We start from the raw sequence: 23,989 nt of genomic DNA, 5'->3' as shown, positions 1-23,989 counted from the left end.
GCAGAGAAGTTGCACAGTTTTTCCTAAAAGTTCAGTTTGAATAAAATTTGACAAAAACTTCCCCATTCCCCATTCATTTCCAATGGCATTTCAAAACCCACAAATGACCATTCAAATTGATTTTCTATTAGTGTGTACAAAAAAAATCTTAATTGGCGGCTATTAAATCTCTTTGACATTCAAAGAGCACCTACAAAAAAGTTTTGGATGATTTGAACTGTTCCAACTTTAAACTGGACTGCTTCCTCCTTTGAAAAAAAAAATGTACATACAGTTCACGGCCACTTTTATTGAAAATAATGTTGTGTTTTTGTGCTGAGTTTGTATTATCATCACAAAATTGGGGTTGTCCTTGTAGATGGTACAATGTGTGCTTGTCTGTCAATGTTCATTTGAAATTGTTTGAAACTTTTGAATTTTACAGACGAAAGCATTTTGAGTAATGGTCAACCTACACTGAATGAAGACGAAAACATTTTGAAATGACTAAAATAGGGCTGCAGCTGTCGAATATTTTAGTAATCGAGTATTCCATGGATTAATCAAGTAATCGGATAAAACTTTTAGGTAAAGAGGAATTATAAATATACAGTACATGAGAAAACATGACATTTCACCTAATATTGAACCATTCTTAGACAATAAATGTCTATTTTAGATGTACATTGTTGAAAACAGCCAACAATTGCATCTCAGATGTGACTAGAAAAAGAAACAAATGCACTGCTTTCACTCAAAAAAGTTAAATCTGATTGAAAAAAACAAAAACAAATCTTATTTCTTACCTAAAACTGTCACCACGCTTTGATAACGCACATCACTTAAAAGTTAGGTGTTTTCCCCACGTGTTTAAATTGAATTTCCATTTGTGTGTAGCTATTTTTAAGTTCGAGTTAAAAGTTTTAAGTTTGTCTAAATTGGAGTCCTGATAGGATTTCGAGTTTTTCCACTATTCAAAATAACGATACCTCCTGCATTGGAACACATTAGGGACCAGTGCTAATTGGAGTTTTATACATCAATGACTACTGAGCTAAAATTGAGTTACATTTATTCTGCTTTTATTTTATACCGTCATCACTCGACAGCGCTGTGTTTTTACAGATCAATAAAGCCTGCATAAAAGACATGTTAGCCACGCATCGACAGTAGTCATAATAGCCCTCCGCAGGGCTAACATTATGTTAGCAAGGTACAGTAACGTTTATCTAATTTATTAGCGCTACATTAACTTAATTTTACCTTCTCCTGAGTATTGCTCCTCTGCTCTCAGAATAAACAGGGTACCTTCGGTGGGGCTGAAGCATTTAAGATATGGTGAAGTGTTATGCAAGCTCTGTCTTACAGTATATACATGAAACAGTGTTCGCCTTGGTCTCCAGCTTGAAATGCTCCCACACTTTTGACATTTCCTACTTTTTCTTGGTGCCTTTCTCTACGATTTTTTACGCTTCTTCGCTGTTAGCTCTATGCTCATGCATGGTTGAAATCAAATACTGTATATCCGCGACCTTGGTCTTCTTCTTCTTCTTGTGCCGCATTAAAAGTAGTCCCAGCAAAACGTCATGCTAAGAGCAGGTAAAATTAAACCATTTCTCAAGGCAGAGAAAATTCCTCGATCAATTTTTAAAATCGAATTGCTGTAATTCGAGTAATCGTTTTAGCTCTAGACGAAAATAGACAAGGACCAATAAGTATTTTCATCCAAAAGACTAAGACGAAAATGAAAACGGCTGCCAAAAACAACTCTGATTGGCACATATGGGCAATACACAATGACCTACAAGATAATTACTCAATTGCCCCAGTGACTCTCAGCCCCTACAAAAAAAAAAAAAAAACTTACGGATTTTGACCAAAAACTACCCATTAAATCCCATTTACTCATTCAACGGTTCACATATTTTCTAGGGCTGTCAAAATTATCGCGTTAACGGGCAGTAATTAATTTTTTAAATTAATCACGTTTAAATATTTGACGCACGTGCCCCGCTCATACAGATTAAAATGACAGCACAGTGCAATGCCAACTTGTTACTTGTGTTTTTTTGAGTTTTGTCACCCTCTGCTGGCGCTTGGGTGCGACTGATTTTATGGGCTTTAGCTCCCGTGAGCATTGTGTAATTATTGACATCAACAATGGCCGGCTACAAGTTTATTTTTTGATTGAAAATTTTACAAATTTTATTAAAACGAAAACATTAAGAAGGGTTTTAATATAAAATTTCTATAACTTGTACTAACATTTATCTTTTAAGAACTACAAGTCTTTCTATCCATGGATCGCTTTAACAGAATGTTTTAATAATGTTAATGCCATCTTGTTGATTTAATGTTATAATAAACAAATACAGTACTTATGTACCGTATGTTGAATGTATATATCCATCTTGTGTCTTATCTTTCCATTCCAACAATAATTTACAGAAAAATATGGCATATTTTATAGATGGTTTGAATTGCGATTAATTACGATTAATTAATTTTTAAGCTGTAATTAACTCGATAAAAATTTTTAATCGTTTGACAGCCCTAATATTTTCCTTTGTACATCATTCACATTTTAACATATTACTACAAAAATGTACCCTTGTTACATATGTTTTAGAACAAATGGAATAAACAGAAGTCTAAGGAACAGCGCAAAAACAATCCCATGCATTTCCTCCAGAAACTGAATTTTCAATAATATTTTGAATATAATAAATATATAATATATATAATATATATATTATATATTATATAATATATAAATATATATATAATATAAGGCAGTACTTACCATTATCACTGTAGTCATCAACTAAGATGATCTCTTTCACCAAGTGAGCTGGACTCTTCTTCAAAACACTGTAGGACGAATGAGAGTAAGTGTGTGGGCCAAACAAAATTTAGATTCCATAGCTAACATTAGGTTACGCAGAACTCAAAAAGCATTCACGTACCTGACAACAGTGCGCAGTAGTGCAGAGCGGGCTTCATTGTGGAAGGTAATAACCACACTCGAAGCCGGAAGTTCTGATTTCCATTGCTTATGTCTGCAACTACACACACATACAGATACAATGAAGCAACAAATACACAAACACTCCATCAAACATTTGCGTACAACGTGAATTGGAAATGCTCCAGTGGACACAAGGAACAAGCTCACGAGGTTCAGTGAGCATCAACTCAAAGGTACACGTGGTTATGCTCTACTGGCACTGGGATTGACATTGGGTTTCACCAGAGACACGTCTGAATTACAGTTCAGAACACAAGAGACTGAGGGAGCACGGCAAGACAGAAGAAGTAGAGGACCATGACCTCATTAGCAAGCTCCTCTCATCACTTCTGACCTGACCACTACAAACATCCAATTAAAAATCTGCCACACAGCAACACATCTTTTGATGCGCGTGTGCAGTATTGAAAGCGAAGGTGCAGTAAATGAATTTGAGTGTGTATGTGTGGTCCTTTGTGCATGTTCCCTCTCTGTCACGGCATCATTGGCTTCAAATGAGTCAATATGCCACTGCATCAATCTAAAATTAACATAACAACCATAGTGGCCAGAAGGACTATTTACTGTAGGTGTGAGTCATATCTTCGAAAGCGCTAACTTCTTATGACTGTGCTGAAAACCGCAACGACTCCGTGGCCCGAAGAGGCCCTGACATCCGTTTTTTTTCGCAGTCAAAAGCAGCTGCGTGCTGGGCAAAGTGACAAATCACTGTAAAATCAATGGGAGACACATTCGTGCTCTTTTAGTAGGCTAATGGCTTTAGCTGGTCACGTAAGGCCAGTGCATCAGTCAGGCGTGATCGCTGTCACTCTGAGAACTCTCTTCACAGTGTGCGTTTGTACAGTGGTATGAAAAAGTATTGAACCTTTTGGAATTTCTGACATTTCTGCATAAAATCACCATCAAATGTGATCTGATCTTTGTCAAAATCACACGGATGAAAATACAGTAACTGCTTTAACTAAAACCACCCACACGTTTATAGGTTTTCATATGTTAATGAGGATAGCATGCAAACAATCACAGAAGGGGGGATAAATAAGTAAGTGAACACTTTGTCTCAGGAGATTTAAAGAGCAACCGATTTTTACCAAACATTTTAAGGCAGGTGTATGCCCAATCACTAATGAGTGGTTTAAAGCTGCCCTTCCCACTATAAAACACACACCAGATAAGAATAGTCTTGATGAGAAGCATTGTCTAATGTGCATCTTAGCTCGGTCAAAAGAGCTGTCTGAAGACCTGCGATCAAGGATTATCGATTCATATAAAGCTGGGAAAGGATACAAAACCATACCTAAAAGTATGGATGTTCATCAATCGACGGTCAGAGAAGTGGTCTACAAATAGAGAGAGCTTGGCACTGTTGCTTCTCTCCCAAGGAGTGGCTGTCCACCAAAGATGACGCCAAGAGTTCAGCGCATAATACTCAGGAAGGTAAAAAAGAAGCCTAGAGTGTCTGCTAAAGACTTACAGAAATCACTGGCACAGTCCAATATCTCTGTGCACACATCAGCTATATGTAAAACATTGGCCAAAAACGGTGTTCAAGGGAGGACTCCACGAAGGAAGCCACTACTATCTGAAAAAACATTGTTGCTTGTTTAATGTTCGCAAAAGGCACTTGGACACTCCACAGAAGTTCTGGCAAAATATTTTGTGGACTGATGAAACCAAAGTTGAATTGTTTGGGAATACCACACAACGTCATGTGTGGAGGAAAAATGGAACAGCTCACCAACATCATATCCTCATCCCCACCGTGAAGCATGGTGGAGGGAGCAGCATGATTTGGGGCCATTTTGCTGCCTTAGGGCCTGGACAACTTGCAATCATTAATGGAAGAATGAATTCAAAAGTTGATCAGGATGTTTTGCAGTAAAACCTGAGGCAGTCTGTCGGACAGTTGAAGCTAAAAAGAGGATGGATGCTGTAACAAGACAATGATCCAAAACAGAGAAGTAAATCAATTTCAGAATGGTTTCAGAAGAACAAAATACAAGTTCTGAAGTGGCCAAGTCAAAGTCCAGACTTGAACCCCATCGAGATTCTGTGACATGACCTACAGACTAGGGTTGTCCCGATCCGATATTTGGATTGGATCAACCGCCGATATGCGCAAAAAAATGTGCATCGGTATCGGATCGGCCGACACGGAAAAATTCCGATCCAGACTCCCAATCCAATTTTTTTGAAAGTCCCGTTCGCACCGATTTATATGACCCATTCCTGTTTTTGCTTTGGTTTCCCTAAAATCCGGTCCATATTTTACGGCACACCTTCAGCACACTAGCATTACCGTCTCCCAACTTACCTCCGTGGCATCTCCTATATTATGACTGCAATGTAAATCTAAAGTTTATCGGTAAAAATGTCAGCTGTCACCTGAGCATCTTGAAATACTTGTGTTTGTCAAAAAAATCTCCCCATCATGCTGGGACTGCATCCAGAGCAAACAGCTGAAGGGAATGTGTAGAATAGATGGAGATGGAGCAACAAAGTGTGGAGAAGATTGGGGAGTAGAAGCCATTTTTGGTTTAAAATAGTATTATTTGCACAGATTTTTTTAAAACCTTGGTGCAGTTGTTTAAGAGCAGAGAACTGATGCTGAGTTAATAGTTTATTTTCCACTGAGGTTGTGTTTTGCTTTTTTAAGACAGTTCACGATATTATTTGCATGTTTTACTGACTGAATATGCCATTTCTGTTTGTAATTAATAATGTTTTGTGTTTATCACTGAATAAACAGGTCAGTTTCTTGTTAGCAATCATTGTGTGTTATTCAAACTCACCTAATTCTGCTGGCTAGTTGTTATCAAGAGTACTAAAACCCTTTTCAACATGAGTCTTACAACTAAGTAAGGAGGCTAAATAACTTTAAACTTTAATACATGCTTAGATAGGCCGTTATCGGTATCGGCCAGTATCAGTATCGGATCGGAAGTTCAAAACAATATCGGTACTGGATTGGAAGTGCAAAAACATGGATCGGGACATCCCTAATACAGACAGGAATCTGACTGAACTACAGCAGTTTTGTAGAGAATAATGGGCCAAGATTAGTCCTGATCGATGTGCTAGACTGATCTACAGCTACAGGAAGCGTCTGGTTGAAGTTATCGCTGCCGGGGCGGTGGGGTGGTGGTCACTTGATGGTTCACTTACTTATCCCCCCCCCCCCCCCCTTTCTGTCATTGTTTGCAAACTATCCTCATTAAAATATGAAAAACTATAAATGTTTGGCTGGTTTTAGTTCAAGCAGACACTGTTTTTTCATTAGTGTGATTGTGACAAAGATCGGATCACATTTGATGGCGATTTTATGCAGAAATGTGAGAAATTCCAAAAGGTTCAGGTACTTTTTCATACCACTGTGTGGCCAGACTCAAAACTACAAAAATAAATCCTCTGTGATGAATAGACGCAAGGGTGTGTTGGCAACAAACAAAAGGAGTGCATACTGTTTATTTAAAGTGCTTGTGACACGAAAAAGCATGTTTATTTCATAATACACGCGGTATTTTATGCTCCTGAATGATATGGACCGCTTGGATGTGTGTGGAAGCGATCGCTATATTTATTTAGTTTTTTGAATCCCGCGCCAGGAAAATGAGTGACTTCCGGCTTCGGTCTCGCATTGAGGAGGAGGGCGCTGTGACGTGTACGGTAGAAGACGTCCTCTTCACGCTACAGTGTACTGTTGTGTATGAGGACGAAGGATTCAGCTGATTTTGCGGATTAATACTTTTATTTTTTGCATCACGCCAGCCAAACGGCTGCAGAAAAATCATTCTGTATGCGGGAGAGGCGTATGCGCCTTTTTGGAGTTTCAAAAGGTTCCCATTCACCATGGATATTTACTGTGGGCCCATTGGACTTACAAGGAAGTGAGTAAACATCTTGTTTTGTATTATGTCAAATACGAATACAGTGATTACAAAGTAAACACTATAAAATTCCTTTAAATAAAGGACTACTTACGTTTGATCATTGATAGGCATGTAAAAAGCTATCCTCACGCTCATTAGCAGTTAGCTGTTAGCACGTTAGCTACACAACAATTCCAGCCACCCTCCTCCAGGGAACGAACTGTAAATTGCTCTCCGCCGGGCGGTTTGACGATCCGCAAAGAAACTCGACAACCGGGTCGTCATGTCAAATAATCCAGGCTAGTTATGTGTGATTTTCCACTTCGAAGACTTTGAAACATCCCTCGGTTCGGGTTAGCATGTCGGCTAGCTGTCACTCCTTCTGGTCTGTTTACATTCTCTGAAGCCGGGGAAGGGAAATGACATATGTCCGATTTAGGTGTCATAAAATATCGTTCGGCAGGTGTGACAGTAAAGATAAAGTCGACTGTTTTGACCATTATGGAGTAATTTTGCCATGTCGTCTTGAATAAATGGATTTTTATTATTTTATATTCCATTTAGCACAAGTTATTTGTCATGACCATGCCATTTATTTAGCAATTGGGGAAAGTACTTGGGTAAAAAGAATATCCTGTAAAAATATTGAAGTAAAGAGACAGAAACAATGACATTTTGCCGCTCTCTTCGTCGCGTTTTCCTCATTGTGAATAGTTCCCCCTCGACGGGCTGACTGGTCCTTCTCAAGCCATTTATATAGCTATTGGGGAAAATACTTGGATAAAAAGAATATCCTGTAAAAATATTGGGAGTAGAAAGACTGAAACAATGACATTTTGCAGCTCTCTTCGTCTCGTTTTCCTCGTTCTGAACAATTCCCCCTCAATGGGCTGAATAGTAAAACCGATGAGCATAGTCTACCGCTGACGTCATCCACCTGTTGGGGACGCTAAAGCCCTATAATTGTAGGCGTGGCTAACCGGCAGATTAAAAGACTAATTTCTCGTCATCTGTGCTTTGCTAAATTGTTGTATATGGTCGAATCGTCTCAAAATATGATTCTAATTCACATAATAATGCCATTTAAGACTTTTTTTCTGGTGTCGTATGCTCTTTAATGAGCTGTAAAAGCGAAATCAGCATCACTTGAAAAATGTTAACAAATGAAGTAGAATAGGCTATCGATGTAGAGAAGCAATAAAACAGATGCTAATTCTCGAACTGTAATGAGGCGACTTCAAGGAGAGCGATCCAACCAAATGGGTTTTGCCTGCACTGTGAAAACAGTAGGACTGTGAAAAAAAATCAAGTATTTAAAGTTAAGGAGCGAAACAGGCATCTGTCTGTAGAGCAAACTGAATTAAAGCAGGGAAAAAAGGATGGGTGTTTAATTTGAGACTGCTAGAATACTTAGAAGACCGCAGCCAAGGTAGAATAATGACTGGTTAAATGGTCTATTCATCATTAACGGCTTTACACTCAATATGAAGTTGTAAATACACATGGCTGCGTATGTATGGTTTATCTTTCCGTGTGGAGCTTGCATTTTCTCTCTGTGCTTACACAGATGTCTCCAAGCACTGCAGTTTACACCCATTATCCAAAAACAGGTGTGCTTGGTTACCTGAATACTTCACACGGTCAGCCAGGTGTAACTGAGTGTCAATGGCTGTGTTTACTAGACCTGGGACAATATGAGTATATTGAGCTATGAGGTGACACAATACGCAAATTGCAATACAACGTTCGCAGTGGGACGAGAAGAGTGAAGCAGTAAGACGGATGTCTGAAAAAAAATCACCGAAATGACTTGTCTGTCCCCTGCCCCTTGCCTTCGTTGAAAGCGTGGGAATCCTGCTTTTTATGGTTCGCGCAGTACCTAAGTATAAGGTCCCAAGTCGCAAATACGATTAAGAAGACTATCCTGCACTAAAAAATAAAGTAATGAAACATGTTTCAGAAAAGCTAGGGAAGGTAGTGGCCATAAGCTTTTCAACCGAAGTCTGGAGCACCCTAGTCTCCTAACTTTCCCTGCTTAGCTTGACAGCCGACTGGAAAGCGTAGTACTTCATGCGAATGAATTCAAGGGATCACACACACCAGCCAAGCTATTGCTGCTCAACTGAAGAATCCCGAAATCAAAGGTCCTTTTCTTTTCTTTTACTGAAAGAAATGCTGCAGTAATTTGAGACCTGTTTCAAAAGTGCTTTAAAAGTAAGCAAATTAAGGTAAGCTAAGTGGCTAAGCTGTGTGTGTGCGCATGCTGTTTGAATTTGTGCGTTGCTATAGAGCATGGGTGTCCAAATGTGTCCTCTAGGGCCACCGTGGGTCCTGGTTTTTGTTCCTACCAATTGAGCAGACAGTTTAACCAATGAAATTTGTGCTAAAACAAGCAGCACCTGGCTGCAATCAACTGATTACACTTGTGAGACACCAGATTGGAGAAAAGATGACATCTTGTTTTGTAGGAATGAAATCCAGCACCCACTGTGGCCCTATGTGGAATAGTTTAGACACCACTGCTGTAGATGGTAGTTGAGTTATTTGCTGCCGGTGCACAAAGAGGGAGGCTAATAGAGAGGATGCTGTGGTCAATTATTATTGTTATTATTAATATTATTTATAATTTCATGAAAGTTGCACTGTTTGGCCTTTGAGAGGTTTAGAAAAGTTTATTCAGTTCATTCAGAGTTTATCAATATGAATGTATTTTTACTTTCCTACTGTTGGGCTAGTATTATACATGTTTTAATTTCACAAATTTACCACTAATTTGGCATTTGAGAGCCAAAGGTTTATTCAACTACTGTCACTCATACCAGGTATGCAATAACTACTGGATTCACTTTGGATTTGTCTTTTTCTTGTTTCGCAAAGGTAAGCAGCAGCCTGACAAAGCCATGATAGCAATGATTCCACATCCAAGTATGTAGCACTTTGGGGAAAAAAATTACAGACATATAAATGGAGTAGTATCGGTATGGTATCGTTAACGGCCGATACAACACAGCCAGGTATCGGTATCGGGGCCCAATAATTATATGCAGTACTAGTTGCTTTAGCCTTTAAAGCGCTGTGCTGAGTGATCACCACACACTAAATGTAATGTTAGCACAGCATTCACGTTCGCATTAGGCTATTGCTAACGGCGAGCATCATCTTAAACTCTTGGACAACTTTTTTTTTTTTTTTTAGACATACGTGGCGTCCAGGCATTGAAAATTACGTACTTTTTTCCTGCTGAGTAGTATGTATCATCACCAAGTTGGCATTGTCCTTGAAGATGCTACAATATGTGCTCGTCTGTTAATGTTCATTAGAAATAGAAACTTTTATTTATTCATTTAGAGACGAAAACATTTTTACTGAACGTGGACAAAAACTAGACGAAATTAGTCTTGAGTTTTCGTCAACAAAAACTAGATGAAGACAAACACATTTTGAGATGACTAAAATATGACCAAGACTAATAAGTATTATCGTCCCAAAGACTAAAACGAAATTTAAAAGGGCTGCTAAAAACAACATTGCGAGCAACAATCATATTCTACACACCCCTCGTCAAATCCCTGGTTTTTGTGAAGTAAAAAATAAAGTCAAGACCAATCATTTCCAAACTTCTTCCATATTTAAATTCATTGGTTAAACACAAAACAATTGTGTGTGCGTGCACGTACTGGTCATGTCTGGTATCCGGTACAGCTCTGTCCATACGGAGCTTATCGCTCTCCACCTGGTTGAACTTGTTTCTGGCATACGGGTCCTGACCTGGTCGGACCACTGTGGCTCCAACGTACAGATCTTGGTCAAAGTCCTGCCAACGAACCTTACCTGGATAGAGAAACACATGAAGCACAGTAAAGGCATTGTAGTTTTATTCTCAAATAGTACTGGGCTGAAAAACAATCTGGGGCAGTATTACTAATCCCAATATGACGTTAAAAACAGGAGTATTCAAAACTGAATTGTAAAGAAAAGAGCCAGTATTTCACTTTCAAGTTTGTAAATTCTCAGTCCCACTTCCTACTCAAATTACACAGACACATTCTGAGCCTCCACAATGTGTTTTAGCTAGAATGGGGATTATACATCAATCGGAATATATAATGCAGGTAAAGGTCTGATTGCAAGAACACTTCGAAGCAAAAGTTGCCGTGAAATCACTTCTATTTATAAACAAGAAAAAAAAAAAAAAAAAAAAACATGAGCCGATAAAGTCAGTAGAGAAAACTGCAAACAATTCAAAAGACGTTGCCTTGGTTACCAAGATTTTGAAACAGAGAAAACTGATTTCCCAGTTAATCATGACCATTGAGACACACTCTAATAAAGACCACAGCTAATTGCCGGATGCCGTTGCAATGCTAATGGCGTGTTATAAGCGTATGGCAGGGAGAGATTATACTATCTGTCAGCGGAGGTGAGCATTTGCTGACAGGCGGAGACAGACAGGGAAGGCAAGGCTGACGAGCATGAGAGGTGACAAGCGGAGCGTATGCATGTGTCTGCCTTGACAGTATGAAAGTGTGTTTTGCATATTAATAAGATGGAGCCAACTGATCGGCCTGTGAGTAGAAAGTGACGCCTTTGACACACAGCAGAGTGATGTCCTTGCTGATATTGGGTATCCAAGGCAGCCAGTCATTATTTTTCACCCATTTTGCAATGCTTTTTGACTGGTGTAAATCGAACCAAAAGGCAAACACGTTGTGAGGGACTATTGTAGGGCTGCAGCTATCGATTATTTTAGTAGTCGATTAATCGATTAACTAGTTAGTTCGAATAATCGAGTAATCGGATAAGGAACATAAAAAATAAAATACCTGAGCTGAACCTCAAATGGTATAAAAACAAAACAAAAAAATGAGGATCTATGTACAACAAAAGAACATTTGGCTAACTTACATAGCAAAAGGCCGCTAGCTTAAATGCTATAAAACGTGAACTTTTTTTTTTACAATGCTCTTAAATGGTTCAGATACATATTCAGACAAAAATGGTTTAATATACAGTACCTATCAACTACTTTACAAATGCATTAAAAAGACATTAGCTCACACAAAAACGTTGTTGGTCTTAACAAGGAGCAGCTGGGTTCAGTCACGTGAAATGAGGCAGACTAGAGGGCAGTGTATCCACCCAAATCAATAACACTAAATGCAAAAACTTTCTAAACAAACCATTACAATGCAACTTTAACGAATACTCGGAGCAGCAAAGTTTAATTCGAATATTTTTTTTCTAATCGAATCCTCGAGTTAATCGATTAATCGTTGAAGCACTAGACTATTGCTCTTCAGAAACCACCCAGAAGCGACTTATGTGTGAAATTATTAACACATCATTATATCATTTCACATGTTATTTAAGTGTTTTAGAGTGACACTGAAGGTTTGGTAAACTTGTTAGCATGTTCTTTATGCTATAGTTATCTAAATAACTCTTAATAGCTATGGCCACGTTCGCGTTCTGCCTTTGGCAATGTGTGTTGATTTGTATTATTGATTTTTTTATATTGAAATACATGCTTTTAGTTTGTGGCGCTTTCACGCCCAAGTGGGACGCACTCACACTTGTTTACGCAAAGAAGAGCGCTCACAATTCAGAAGAAGAGGGACAGCTACGCAGAGGCAGAGAGGCAGAGAGAGGCAGAGAGAGACAGAGAAAGAGAGAGAGAGAGAGAGAGAGAGAGAGATGCAAACCTACAGTTCATTGTTTATGCTTATAAAATATCTCTACTGTTGTGTGTTAAAATATCTCTCTGTTGTGTGTTTTCCACCCGCGATCGGACACTTAGAGCTAGTTGTGTGGTTGTTTGAATGATGTGCTAATGCTAGCTAACGCATGCTAACCGTTCGTGTCATTGCTGTAATAGCACCTAATTATCATTTATTTACGTTGATGCGAACCTGTTTGGTTTCGAGGACGAAATTGATTCAGCAAATTATCCGGACGTCCAGCATCGTCATTTGGGAGTTTAGCTCGCTGTATAGCCAGGACCGAGCCGTACCGTCCTGGTGAGGACAGTATATTCGCATTTCGTTGTTCATGCATCATGTAACATCATACTGTACACTTATTCAGCATGTTGTTCTCTTTTGTATTTTTATATTCAATTGCCTTTCAAGATGACATATCTGTTGTACGTGTTGAATTTTATCCAGTAAATTTCCCCCAAAAATGCGACTTATACTACAGTGCGACTTATGTTTTTTTTTCCTCTTCGTTGGGCATTTTATGGCTGGTGCGACTTATACTCAGGTGCGACTTATAGTCCAAAAAATACGGTAGGTATCGGATAAGTTATGGCAAAATATATAATGGAAATATTAGATCAGAAGTAAAAAAATATATATCTGTATGTGCATGTCAATGATTCGAATACAGAGGTACAGTCTGGGTCTGCGCGCCAAACAAAATGTACAGTACAGTGGAGCCTCCCATATATTAATGGGAGTTGACAAATTAGCCTATTTGCTGATTTTTTTTCTTCATGTTCTAGAATTTCTTCTTTTATGGAAAAACTATTTTTGGGTCCCAAGAGTTAGCTTCTGTAGTCGGGGGTCGGACCGCCCAAATCACTACGCACCCGACCCCTTTGGCATGAGAAGGCGGACCCACGTTGGCTTTTCGGGCTGTGCCCAGCCGGGCCCCATGAGAACAGGCCCCGCCACCAGACACTCGCCTTCGAGCCCCACCCTCAGGCCTGGCTCCAGAGGGGAGCCCTGGTAACCTGTGTCCGGGCAAGGGAAACCTGAGTTCATTAATATTATTCATCATAGGGGTTCATTTTGAGCCATGCTTTGTCTGGCCCCACACCTAGAACCTGTTTGCCATGGGTGACCCTTCCAGGGGCTTATTAAAGCCCCAGAGAACATGGCTCATAGGATCATTGGGACACGCAAACCCCCCCACCACGATAAGGTGATGAATCAAGGATGAGAAGCTCGGTCATCCGGGAGGGACTCTGTGTCGACCCGCTTCTGATTTTATTTGTGCTTTTATTCATATTTTATTTTTGTGTTCTGGGGGTTAAGGCACCACCCAGACATACAACCCCCAAAAAATTTTCAATTATCATCAATTATTCACAAATTTTGATTAGTCACAGATAGAAGCAGCCGTTTCACCAAAAATGCAGATTTCTGACCAAAAACTGAGGACGTGCTTTCTGTGATAGCAGACTGTATTGCACTATGGTTGGGAATCACTGCAATCGAGAGCACTTCTTGGTAACATATCAAGAAAAGCAGTACAAAAATGCTGGCTGCCCACTGTTGCTCACATTGGGGACATTTTTAGCATTTCTGTGATCAAACAAGAACTGAACCAGTTGAGCACAGTCCTCTGGCACGGTTGAACTCTTATCAAAATAGAAGGAAGAAATCCTGGAGTGCATCAAGGAGGAACTACGTACATTCATTCAATGACTTTTCTTGTTAAAGGCCAAACAAAAGGTCAGAAGGAAGCTTTGTTTCCACTTAGAGCAGTTGCTTCTTAACTTGAAGGTTCTTACCTTCCTTCCATGGTAAAGTAAATGTATGAACTTGAACTATGAAAAACACTATTTGAGTAACTAAGTTAGACGGCACCGAATAAAAACAAGGACTGCTATGTTCCTTATTTTGATTCGTTGTTTGCCACCGTCCTACCAACAAACCTATGTGCAAACACAAGAGAGATCAGGTTTTACCATTTCAAACTGAATGTACTATATCTAGGGAGCCTCTCTTTCTGGGTTGGCACACTCGATTAAAAGCCCACAGCTTCACCACCTGGTATCTCATTCATGTGAAATGAATTTAAAAAAAGAATCCCTGAGGCCTTCTTTTGGAGTTCATCCCCTATGGACCTAGCTTGTGGTTTGCAGGTTTGGATCTGCCCCCCTCCTCACTGGTGAATAACGAACAGTTTGAACCATCTCCACTGCTCTCCCTTGGCCTCTTGATCACTGAGCTCTTTCCCCCTTCTGTCTGTGTTGGCTCCAGTATTTTCTGGAAATCCCACGATGCTGTGGTGTTGTCAGACTGATGGAGCCTGACAGACAGGACTCCCTCGTGTAACCATTCCAAAGGCATCCAGTGGAACTCCAGCAACCACTCCATCCAACACACACGTGTCTTAATATCCGCTCTCATATAGAATAGAATAGAATAGAATAGAATAGAATAGAATAGAATAGAATAGAATAGGAGCATTTGTCATTTTACAGAGTACAATGAGGGATAAGGATGAGCTATGTCTTTTTATTCTTTGTGGTCAATATAAGCAATACTGAACAGTTTTTAAAATCCAGTCACAATTATTTGTTTAGCATTTAAAAAAAAAAAAAAAAAGAGAAAAGAAAAGAAAACTGTAAATACTCAGTTTTAATTTGTATTTATTCTTTTTTTATTTGTTTATTGGCCTATCCTTTGGAAACAAAAAGGGTGAAACTATTCATATTCTCTTTTGTATTTAGATTTTGAGTTTTAATTTTAAAAAAAAAAGGACATGGTAAACATTCTCTGTTTTTTGTGAACATTTTTAAAAATGTTTTTTTCAGTTTTTTTCTAAGGGGAAAAAGAAATATATTCGGATTCATCTAGTCCAGAGGACGTCAAAACCAGCGTTCTGCCATTCTTTTCTACGCTGAGATACGTCCCACACCAGGGGTCACCAAACTTTTTCCTGTGAGGGCCACATAACTTTTCCCTTCTCTGATGAGGGGCCGGGGTCAGTTTGTAACAGAAAAAGTGTGACGATTGCAGGAGTGCCTAAATGTAAAAATTTATTGTTTTTCAGAAAGCCACAATTAAATAACCCTTTTTGGGTTCTTCACGGAACAAAAGTAAAAAAAAAAATAAAAGTAATATCATCTCATAATAATAATAATAATAATAATAATATTGCATAATAACACTATTTATCAAATAGATACTAATCAAATAACCCTCTCTGGCTTCTTCATAAAAAAGGCAGGAAATAAATAACACTATTGAAAAAAAATCAAAATCAAAATGCTCTCTGGTACTGTTCAGGGGGCCGGACCAAATGTGAAGGCGGGCCGTATTTTGGGGACCCCTGTCCTACACAATCCTCAGTGCACTTGCACAAGCATGCGCACATCAGTTAAATGTGGCGAGTACTAACTATTTTTGTTTTTATTGAGTTTTATAATACCTTTTCATTGCCTAAAAAATACATTTTGCATGTATTTCCCTCTCATACGTGTAACCATTGTGTTTTTTTATGGTGGCTTTAAAGTGGCTATGACGGCAAAAAGCATGTTTATTTCATATGTCACGCAGTATTTTATGCTCCTGAATAAAATGGACCGCTTGGATGTGTGTGGAAGCGATCAATTTATATAATCAATTTTTTTAATCCCACGCCATGAAAATGAATAACTTCCTGTATTGAGGAGGGATGCAAATGTGACGTCACCCGGGTCAGCATCTCACAATACAGCATTGCTTTATAGCATGCAGAGATTTTGCGGATTAATTTGTTTATTTTTCGCATCGTGCCAGCCAAATGTGCTGCAGGGTTTTGTTGCTGCACCAGAGAGAGGTGTGTGTGTGCCGATCGGTGAAGACAATCGACAACCGCGTCGCCGTGTGATGTGATCCGGGGTAGTTTTGTCTGATTTTTCACTTTGAACGGCGAGAATAACTCTTTCAAACCCCGCTCGGGTGGGGTTAGCATGTTGGCTAGCTGTCACGCCTTCTGGTTTGTTTCGGCAGGTGCAAGAAGTCGACAGTTTTGACCATTATGGATTAATTTTGCCATGTCGTACTGAATAAATTTTTAATATTTCATATTCCATTTAACATAAGACTGTTATTTGTCATGACCATACCATTTATTTCGCAATTGGGGAAAAATACTTGGATAAAAAGAAATTCGGGAAAAAATACTGGAGTAGAGAGATTGAAACAATGACATTTTGCGGCTCTCTTAGTCGCATTTTCTTTGTTCTGAATAATTCCCCCTCAATGGGCTGAATTCTAAATCAGATGAGATCGTGACCCTGCCGACGTCATCCTCTAGCTGAGGACGCTAGAGCGCTATAATGACAGGTGGGGCTATACGGCAAATTAAAAGACTAATTTCTCGTCATCCGCGCTTTGCCAAATTGTTGTATAAAGTCAAATCCTCTCAAAATATGATTCTAATTCACATAATAATGCTATTTAAGATTTTTTATGATGTCATAGGCACTTTAAAGCAGTGTTGATCTGTTGATCACATTAGTCAAGTAGCGTATTCAACTGTTCTTATTTGATATAACTACATATGAGTATTTTCTTAAGGTATTTTTTAGTACGTTCTGCCTGTATGTATCCAAGCAAAACGAGTTGAAAGCACACAGTAGTACTTTGGGTGTCAAATTTGCCTGTTGTAGGACGTTTCACCGTTGTAGGACATTTTGGCAGAACACCGGTTCCCAAGGGCCACAGTTGGCCCAGGGTTTTGTTCCTATCAATTGAGCATAGACAGTTTAACCAATGAAGTTTCTGCTAAAATAGGAAGTACCTGACTGCAATCAACTGATTACACTTGTAAGACACCAGATTGGTGAAAAGGTGTCATCTTGTTTTGTTAGGATGAAATCCAGCACCCATTGAGGCCCTATGTGGAATAGTTTTGGCACCCCGATCTAGTCAATGAAGGACTACAGAAATTATTATTTTTTTGTTTGGTTAAAAACATGAAGTTGACACACATGATTTGCTGTCACGGGCCACAGAAAAACATGTGATGGGTCGAATTTGCCCACCACCCCCCGGGCCTTGAGTTTGACAACTCTGTGCTACATGAAAAATATTTCCTTTTTGTGGAGACATTTGTTTCACAATGGAGAAATAATTAACAAATGTAATCAGCAATGATGAAAATTATTCCCAGCCCTTTGCCCAAGGCAATTGTCAGTGAATTGAGAAACTCATGTGGAGTTGATAGAAGGCGGGCTACATTTTCAAAAAGCAGCAGGGGATTCCATCACCAAGCATTTGCTTAAAAGCTGTTCATTTTCCTACAGTCTATTTAAATGCATGTATTTGAACACAAAATCCATTAAGTGTCACCTCTTTGTTCATTTAAATGCATGTATTTTAACACAAAATCTATTAAGTGTTAACCTTTGGATTATTAAAAATGACCACTTACACACGGATATTGCTTCCTAGGCTTTCAGCGTCTATTTTTTTTTTTAAATGAACTTCTTTAGGGGGGAAAAAAAAAAAAAACGTTTCCACTGTTTATCTGTCCACTTATCTCCTTGTCAAGAAAACATTTTAGGCAATATAAAAGGTAGTGTTATTCTAAACAGTCATGATTTTAAACTGTCATGATGATAAAGTCACTCTGAAATGAAAATGCCCCCCACTTTTGCAGTCAAATTGGAATCCATTTTCAGTCATATATCAATCAGATGCATGCACTCAGCTTTTCATGGGTCACAGCAGGGACCGAGTGGGAGGAGGGGCGACGGTTCCGAGCAACGAGAGCTGCATGACAAGTCTCTCAGCTATGACTGTTTAGCCTGCCGTGCTTTTGGATTCGGGTGTTGTTTCGGGAAACAGTGGGTGGAGATGCATAGTTGGGTTTGTGGACATATTGCAAAGGAATTTCAACCATCACTCTGTCGAGTGTCTTGGATTTTCTTTTCTATTCCTAGTAAGTTTAACTCATGAAGGTCGAAGAGCCTGGGAAATGCATACCACCAATTAGGGACTCTTCAATGTCCCACATTGAAAGAGAAAAAATTCTCTGGATTATAAGAACACTACAGAAACATATCCTTGGTAGACACAGCTGGAGTCCATTTCTTTGGTAAAACCACAACTACAAACCTCAACAATTAGACGTTGATAGATAGAGCAGACCCCCCCTGTAGCTTGTTAAATTTGTTAAAACTGTCAGTATAACAAGAAGTACATGAGAGGAATCATCAGAAAAAAAAAATCTGGCCCCATCTTGTACCACTAATTTGTTTTTTAAAGAAACATTCACACCCAAAGAAAAACAACCAGCCAGAACAGAACACATGACTAACAAGGTGTCAATCATTGGTTATGTGCTTCACAAGCACACTCAAAGCTGGTGCACCCCCAAAGCCTTTTAAGAGCTTAAAGTATTGCAAATTACCCACCTCGGCAAAATAAAAAATACTGTCTATTTTCTTTTCCTGATGAAAAAGGTAGTGACAAAAACAGTATAACCTTATATCTTACCGCCTTTACAAATCGGGGAACAAAGCTAGCTAGCCACTCTAGAAGGATTCATTAAAAGCAGGGTTGTCCAAACTACAGCGCGCAGACCAACTGCTGTCTGCTGCCCAGCTTTTATTAGCCCACAGCAAATAATAAAAACATTGAATATGGTCTGCACAAGAAGACAGAGTTCAACTACATTCTGTTGCACTTCTCATCCTTAACACTAGATGAAGCTAGTCACTTAAAAAGTGCCTCTACAGTGGCTCAAGGGGTCAAAACCTGACAACAGCTGAAATCAATGTTTTGGAGATGGAATATGTGTATTTCAGTATTTTGTTTTACATAATAAATGTGATTTTCTCAAGTTTTTTTTGCTGTCGCTGGACATTTTATCTTTGTTCTGCAAAGTAAGTGTGTACTTAAAAATTAATTAATCGTAATTAATCGCAACTCAAACCATCTGTAAAATATGCCATATTTTTCTGTAAAATATTGTTGGAATGGAAAGATGAGACAAGACTGACAAAAAATTTCAACATACTGTACATAAGTACTGTATTTGTTTATTATAACTAGGGGTGTAACGGTACACAAAAATCTCGGTTCGGTACGTACCTCGGTTTTGAGGTCACGGTTCGGTTCATTTTCGGTACAGTAAGAAAACAAAATGCAAAATATAAATGTGCTAGTTGTTTATTACACACTTTTGTGCTTTCAATAATAGGAACATTAGCCTATACAAAGCTAGAATTCTGCTCAAAAAGTAGCAGGTACTTAAAGATAATCCAACAACAATTTGCCTTCCAGACCCCGCGTATTGGTCAGCTTTCTTTCTGAAAGAAAGAAAAAAGAAGTCCTGTGCTGAAGAGAAACGCAATCCCAATGACAAAGATTTTAACATGTCTTTTACAAATGCAATGTCTCAATGAAACATTTTTATTGTCTTATGAACGGTTTTCAAAAGCTTTCTTAAGTTAAAGCGCCACACAGAAATTAATAAATTTAATTGTGTAAGCAGGATCTGTGTATTATTGGTATTATTTAATTACAGGTGTTTCAGCTCATTCAATTTATTTTATTTAAATGGGCTATTTATTTTATTATGTGTTTATATTTTACAAATGTGATGTAGTATTCATTTATATTGTATATTTTATGTTGTATAACTTTAGTTCCTATGTGAATATTAATTCCTACTTGTTTTGTTGTGGTAGGAGGGTTTTGTATTGAACACGGGGCCGTGTTGGTTATTATTATAGCAGAGAAGACAGCAGTAAATCAACAAAGACAAGTCAACTGTGCCCCGATCTACCACTCAAGAGATCTGATGGACTCAAAAAGTGGGTTACGATTGCATATTAGTTTGAAAACCGACCGGATCCACCCTATTTTTACACGAGTGACTTCCGGTCTGCCCGATCCTAGCTACCGGTAGTAGTATTGACGCAGGAGGGTCGCGTCGCGCGTCAAATAATAAACTCTGCCGGTCTTTTTGCGTGCGTCGTGTTGAGCCGCTTCTGGGACGCGTCTAACACGCGGCCGCACTGCGACTGGTGTGCATTGGCTGAATGACTTAAGGCCCGCGTTTCACTGCATTCTTGCGGCGGCCACGTTGTCGCGCCATTGACGTTTCTGGGTTATACTGTTCTACCGTGTTGGTCCTCATTATAGTAAAGAAGACGGAGTAAATATAATCTACACAGAGAAACTGTAACCCAATCGACTGAGAGCCTCGAAAAGTAAGGGTTACAAACTTAAGATTACGTTAGAAACTCGTTTGGTACGCCTCCGTTCCGAACCAAGGACCCTGAACCGAAATGTTTCAATACAAATACAGGTACCGTTACACCCTTAATTATAACAATAAAGCCACAAGATGGCATTAACATTATTAACATTCTTTCTGTTAAAGGGATCCACGGATAGAAAGACTTGTAGTTCTTAAAAGATAAATTTGAGTACAACTTTTAAGTAATTTCATATTAAAACTAGGGCTGTCAAAATTATCGCGTTAACGGACGGTAATTAATTTTTTAAATTAATCACGTTAAAATATTTGACGCAATTAACGCACATGCCCCGCTCAAACAGATTAAAATGACAGCACAGTGCAATGTCCACTTGTTACTTGTGTTTTTTTGAGTTTTGTCGCCCTCTGCTGGCGCTGTCTTATCTTTCCATTCCAACAATAATTTACAGAAAAATATGGCATGTTTTACGATGGTTTGAATTGCGATTAATTACGATTAATTAATCTTTAAGCTGTTATTAACTTGATTCAAAATTTTAATCGTTTGACAGCCGTAATTAAAACCCCTCTTAATGTTTTTGTTTTAATAAAATTTGTAAAATTTCCAATCCAAAAATAAACTCATCGCCTGCCACTGTTGATGTCGCCGAGCGGGACGTCACATGGGCTCCCTGCCGTTCTTCCACAGTGTCTTTAACTACGTGAGGTAGTGATTGAAATACACCACAAGGTGTCAAAGGTGAGTTTTAAATTAATTAGAGATCGAGCCAAGGCAAAGTCTGAGTAAGTTTTATTTATGTGTATTTTGCATAGGTATTTTGATTGGGAATGCCACTTTGCATTGAGCGCTTTTCTTTTTGTGAACATTATTTTTTTTGAGAGATAGAAATATTTTTGTTGTGTTTTCACTTAATGGTACTGTAGCGACTTAACTGTTCCGCCCAAATACATGATGGGCGGAACAGAACATGGTATATGTTCTGCGTTGTGTTCAATAAAGCATTTTGAGAAAAAGATCGCCTCTTGTCATTCTTCCCTACGTCGCTCGCCACAATAGTTATGTTTGTTGCGAAAGAGTTGCCGAAGCTTATGCCAATAAAAGGCGCGGTCCAATGAACGCCTGAGTCCACTCGCATTTCTCCGCCTTTTCGCTCTTAATGTGCTAAAACGGCGTCATTGTAAACTTTTTGAGGCAATGCATGAGCGGGTCATTCCGTAGATGCGTTAAATGCGTCAAATATTTTAACGTGATTAATTTTTAAAAAATTAATTACTGCCCGTCAACGCGATAAATTTGACAGCACTAATATATACATATATATTTGGCGGAAAACACAGACAAGACTGAAAAAGCAGTTTCTGCTCTTGCACTCCTCTTTAAAAGAAACTGCTGTATTTTAAGCCAAAACAACTGTTGTGTTTGATAGAACAATATGTCTATATGCTGCCATACCAGATTCATGGCGCATTAAGCCCCCAAACTATTTTAAATTTCTCCGTTTTACCCTGAAAAACCCCCATTTACGGACGTCGTGCAACTGCTTTTGTTTCAACCCAGCCATAAAACGAAGGTAATTAATTATATTTATTATTTAAAATGTCTGTCGTTTTTAGCTTAGAATCATTATTTGATGTCTCATATTTAGTTTAAAAAAAAAAAAAAACGACTTTAAAAATTTTTCACTCACATATTTTAAACAAATTATGTCACGAAGAAAAAAATGGCGTCTGTAAAAAGGTCACGGATATCTACCTCATAATTATCGCTTAATTGTATTTTTTTTGTTACTGTCGCATTTTCTCCGATATGTTAGATGATAAATAATAGATCCAAACAGAAAAAATATATATATATATGAAAATATATAAATATATGTAAATATATGAAAAAGAAAATCTCGACCACTCCTTAATGTCTGCGTTTTCTGCATCGCGACCCCTTGTTATATTACCATGTTTCACCCATAGAATCCCCCAAAAATCCAGCTGTGGCCATTCACAGCTGTGTCTTGACACTCAATTATACATGCTACATGGAGTTTTTGGATCGAAACAAGGTAAGTAAGTCCGTGTTGCCCAACAACAGCCCCAAAACGTCACTGCTCTAGAGGAGATCTGCATGGAGGAATGGGCCAAAATATCAGCAACAGTGTGTGAAAAGCTTGTGAAGAGTTACAGAAAACGTTTGGCCTCCATTAGTGCCAACAAAGGGTACATAACAAAGTATTGAGATGAACTTTTGGTATTGACCAAATACTTATTTTCCACCATGATTTGCAAATAAATTCTTTAAAAATCAAACAATGTGATTTTCTGTTTTTTTTTCCACATTGTCTCTTATGTTTGAGGTTTACCCATGTTGACAATTACAGGCCTCTCTAATATTTTCAAGTGGGAGAACTTGCACAGTTAGTGGTTGACTAAATACTTATTTGCCCCACTGTATGTGTATATATATATATATATATAAGGGCTGTTAAATGATTAAAATTTTTAATCGAGTTAATTACAGCTTAAAAATTAATCGTAATTAATCGCAATTAATCGCAATTCAAACCATCTATAAAATATGCCATATTTTTCTGTGAGTTATATATATATTCTGTAAAATAAATTGTTGGAATGGAAAGATAAGACACAAGATGGATATATACATTCAACATACGGTACATAAGGACTGTAGTGGGCATTTCACTCTACTGTCATTTAAATCTGTCTATGCTGTCCTCACTCCGAAGCGTCTACTTTTTCCAAAGCTAGACAGCTAGTGAACGACGCCTTAATAATCAGACTTCTTCTGATTTATTGATAAAATGGCCTCAAACCATTGTACTCTTTAGACCATCCTAAAACTACACACAAAAAAGTACACAAGCATTGCATTAGCAACAACGTTAGCTTAGCACGCTATACAGGTTAACTAAACAAACAAAAAGCGTCTCATACAAAAAATATAACATTTCGCTTATTAACATAATATGTACATTCTTTACAACAACCATACTTACGGACAAATCTTGTCCAAGGATCATATAAGCACAACAGAGACGTCGTGCAGCCATATTGAACTGGCAAGAAAACAAACCATGTCGCAAAGCGACCACAAGAGTTCGCTGTTAGACAGCACAAAAACCCTTGCTGTAAAACTTACCAAAAGGCAGAA

The 23,989-nt window shown here is 38.5% G+C and overlaps 1 protein-coding gene across 1 annotated transcript in view; it reads right to left on the bottom strand.

The window, feature by feature from the left end:
• galnt2 (UDP-N-acetyl-alpha-D-galactosamine:polypeptide N-acetylgalactosaminyltransferase 2) overlaps positions 1 to 23,989 on the bottom strand; it is a 146,225-nt gene that overhangs the window by 53,257 nt on the left and 68,979 nt on the right. Inside the window, exons 3-5 of the mRNA XM_057852322.1 lie at positions 10,554 to 10,707; positions 2,946 to 3,044; positions 2,783 to 2,850 (exon numbers count right to left, since the gene is read on the bottom strand). Coding sequence (XP_057708305.1) covers positions 2,783 to 2,850; positions 2,946 to 3,044; positions 10,554 to 10,707 — 321 coding nt within the window. The remainder of the gene's footprint in view (positions 1 to 2,782; positions 2,851 to 2,945; positions 3,045 to 10,553; positions 10,708 to 23,989) is intronic.

This window comes from Corythoichthys intestinalis, chromosome 1 (assembly GCF_030265065.1).
Source record: "Corythoichthys intestinalis isolate RoL2023-P3 chromosome 1, ASM3026506v1, whole genome shotgun sequence".
NCBI lineage: Eukaryota > Metazoa > Chordata > Actinopteri > Syngnathiformes > Syngnathidae > Corythoichthys > Corythoichthys intestinalis.
Note: the sequence above shows the minus strand (reverse complement) of the source record. Positions and strands in the feature narration are given on the sequence as shown.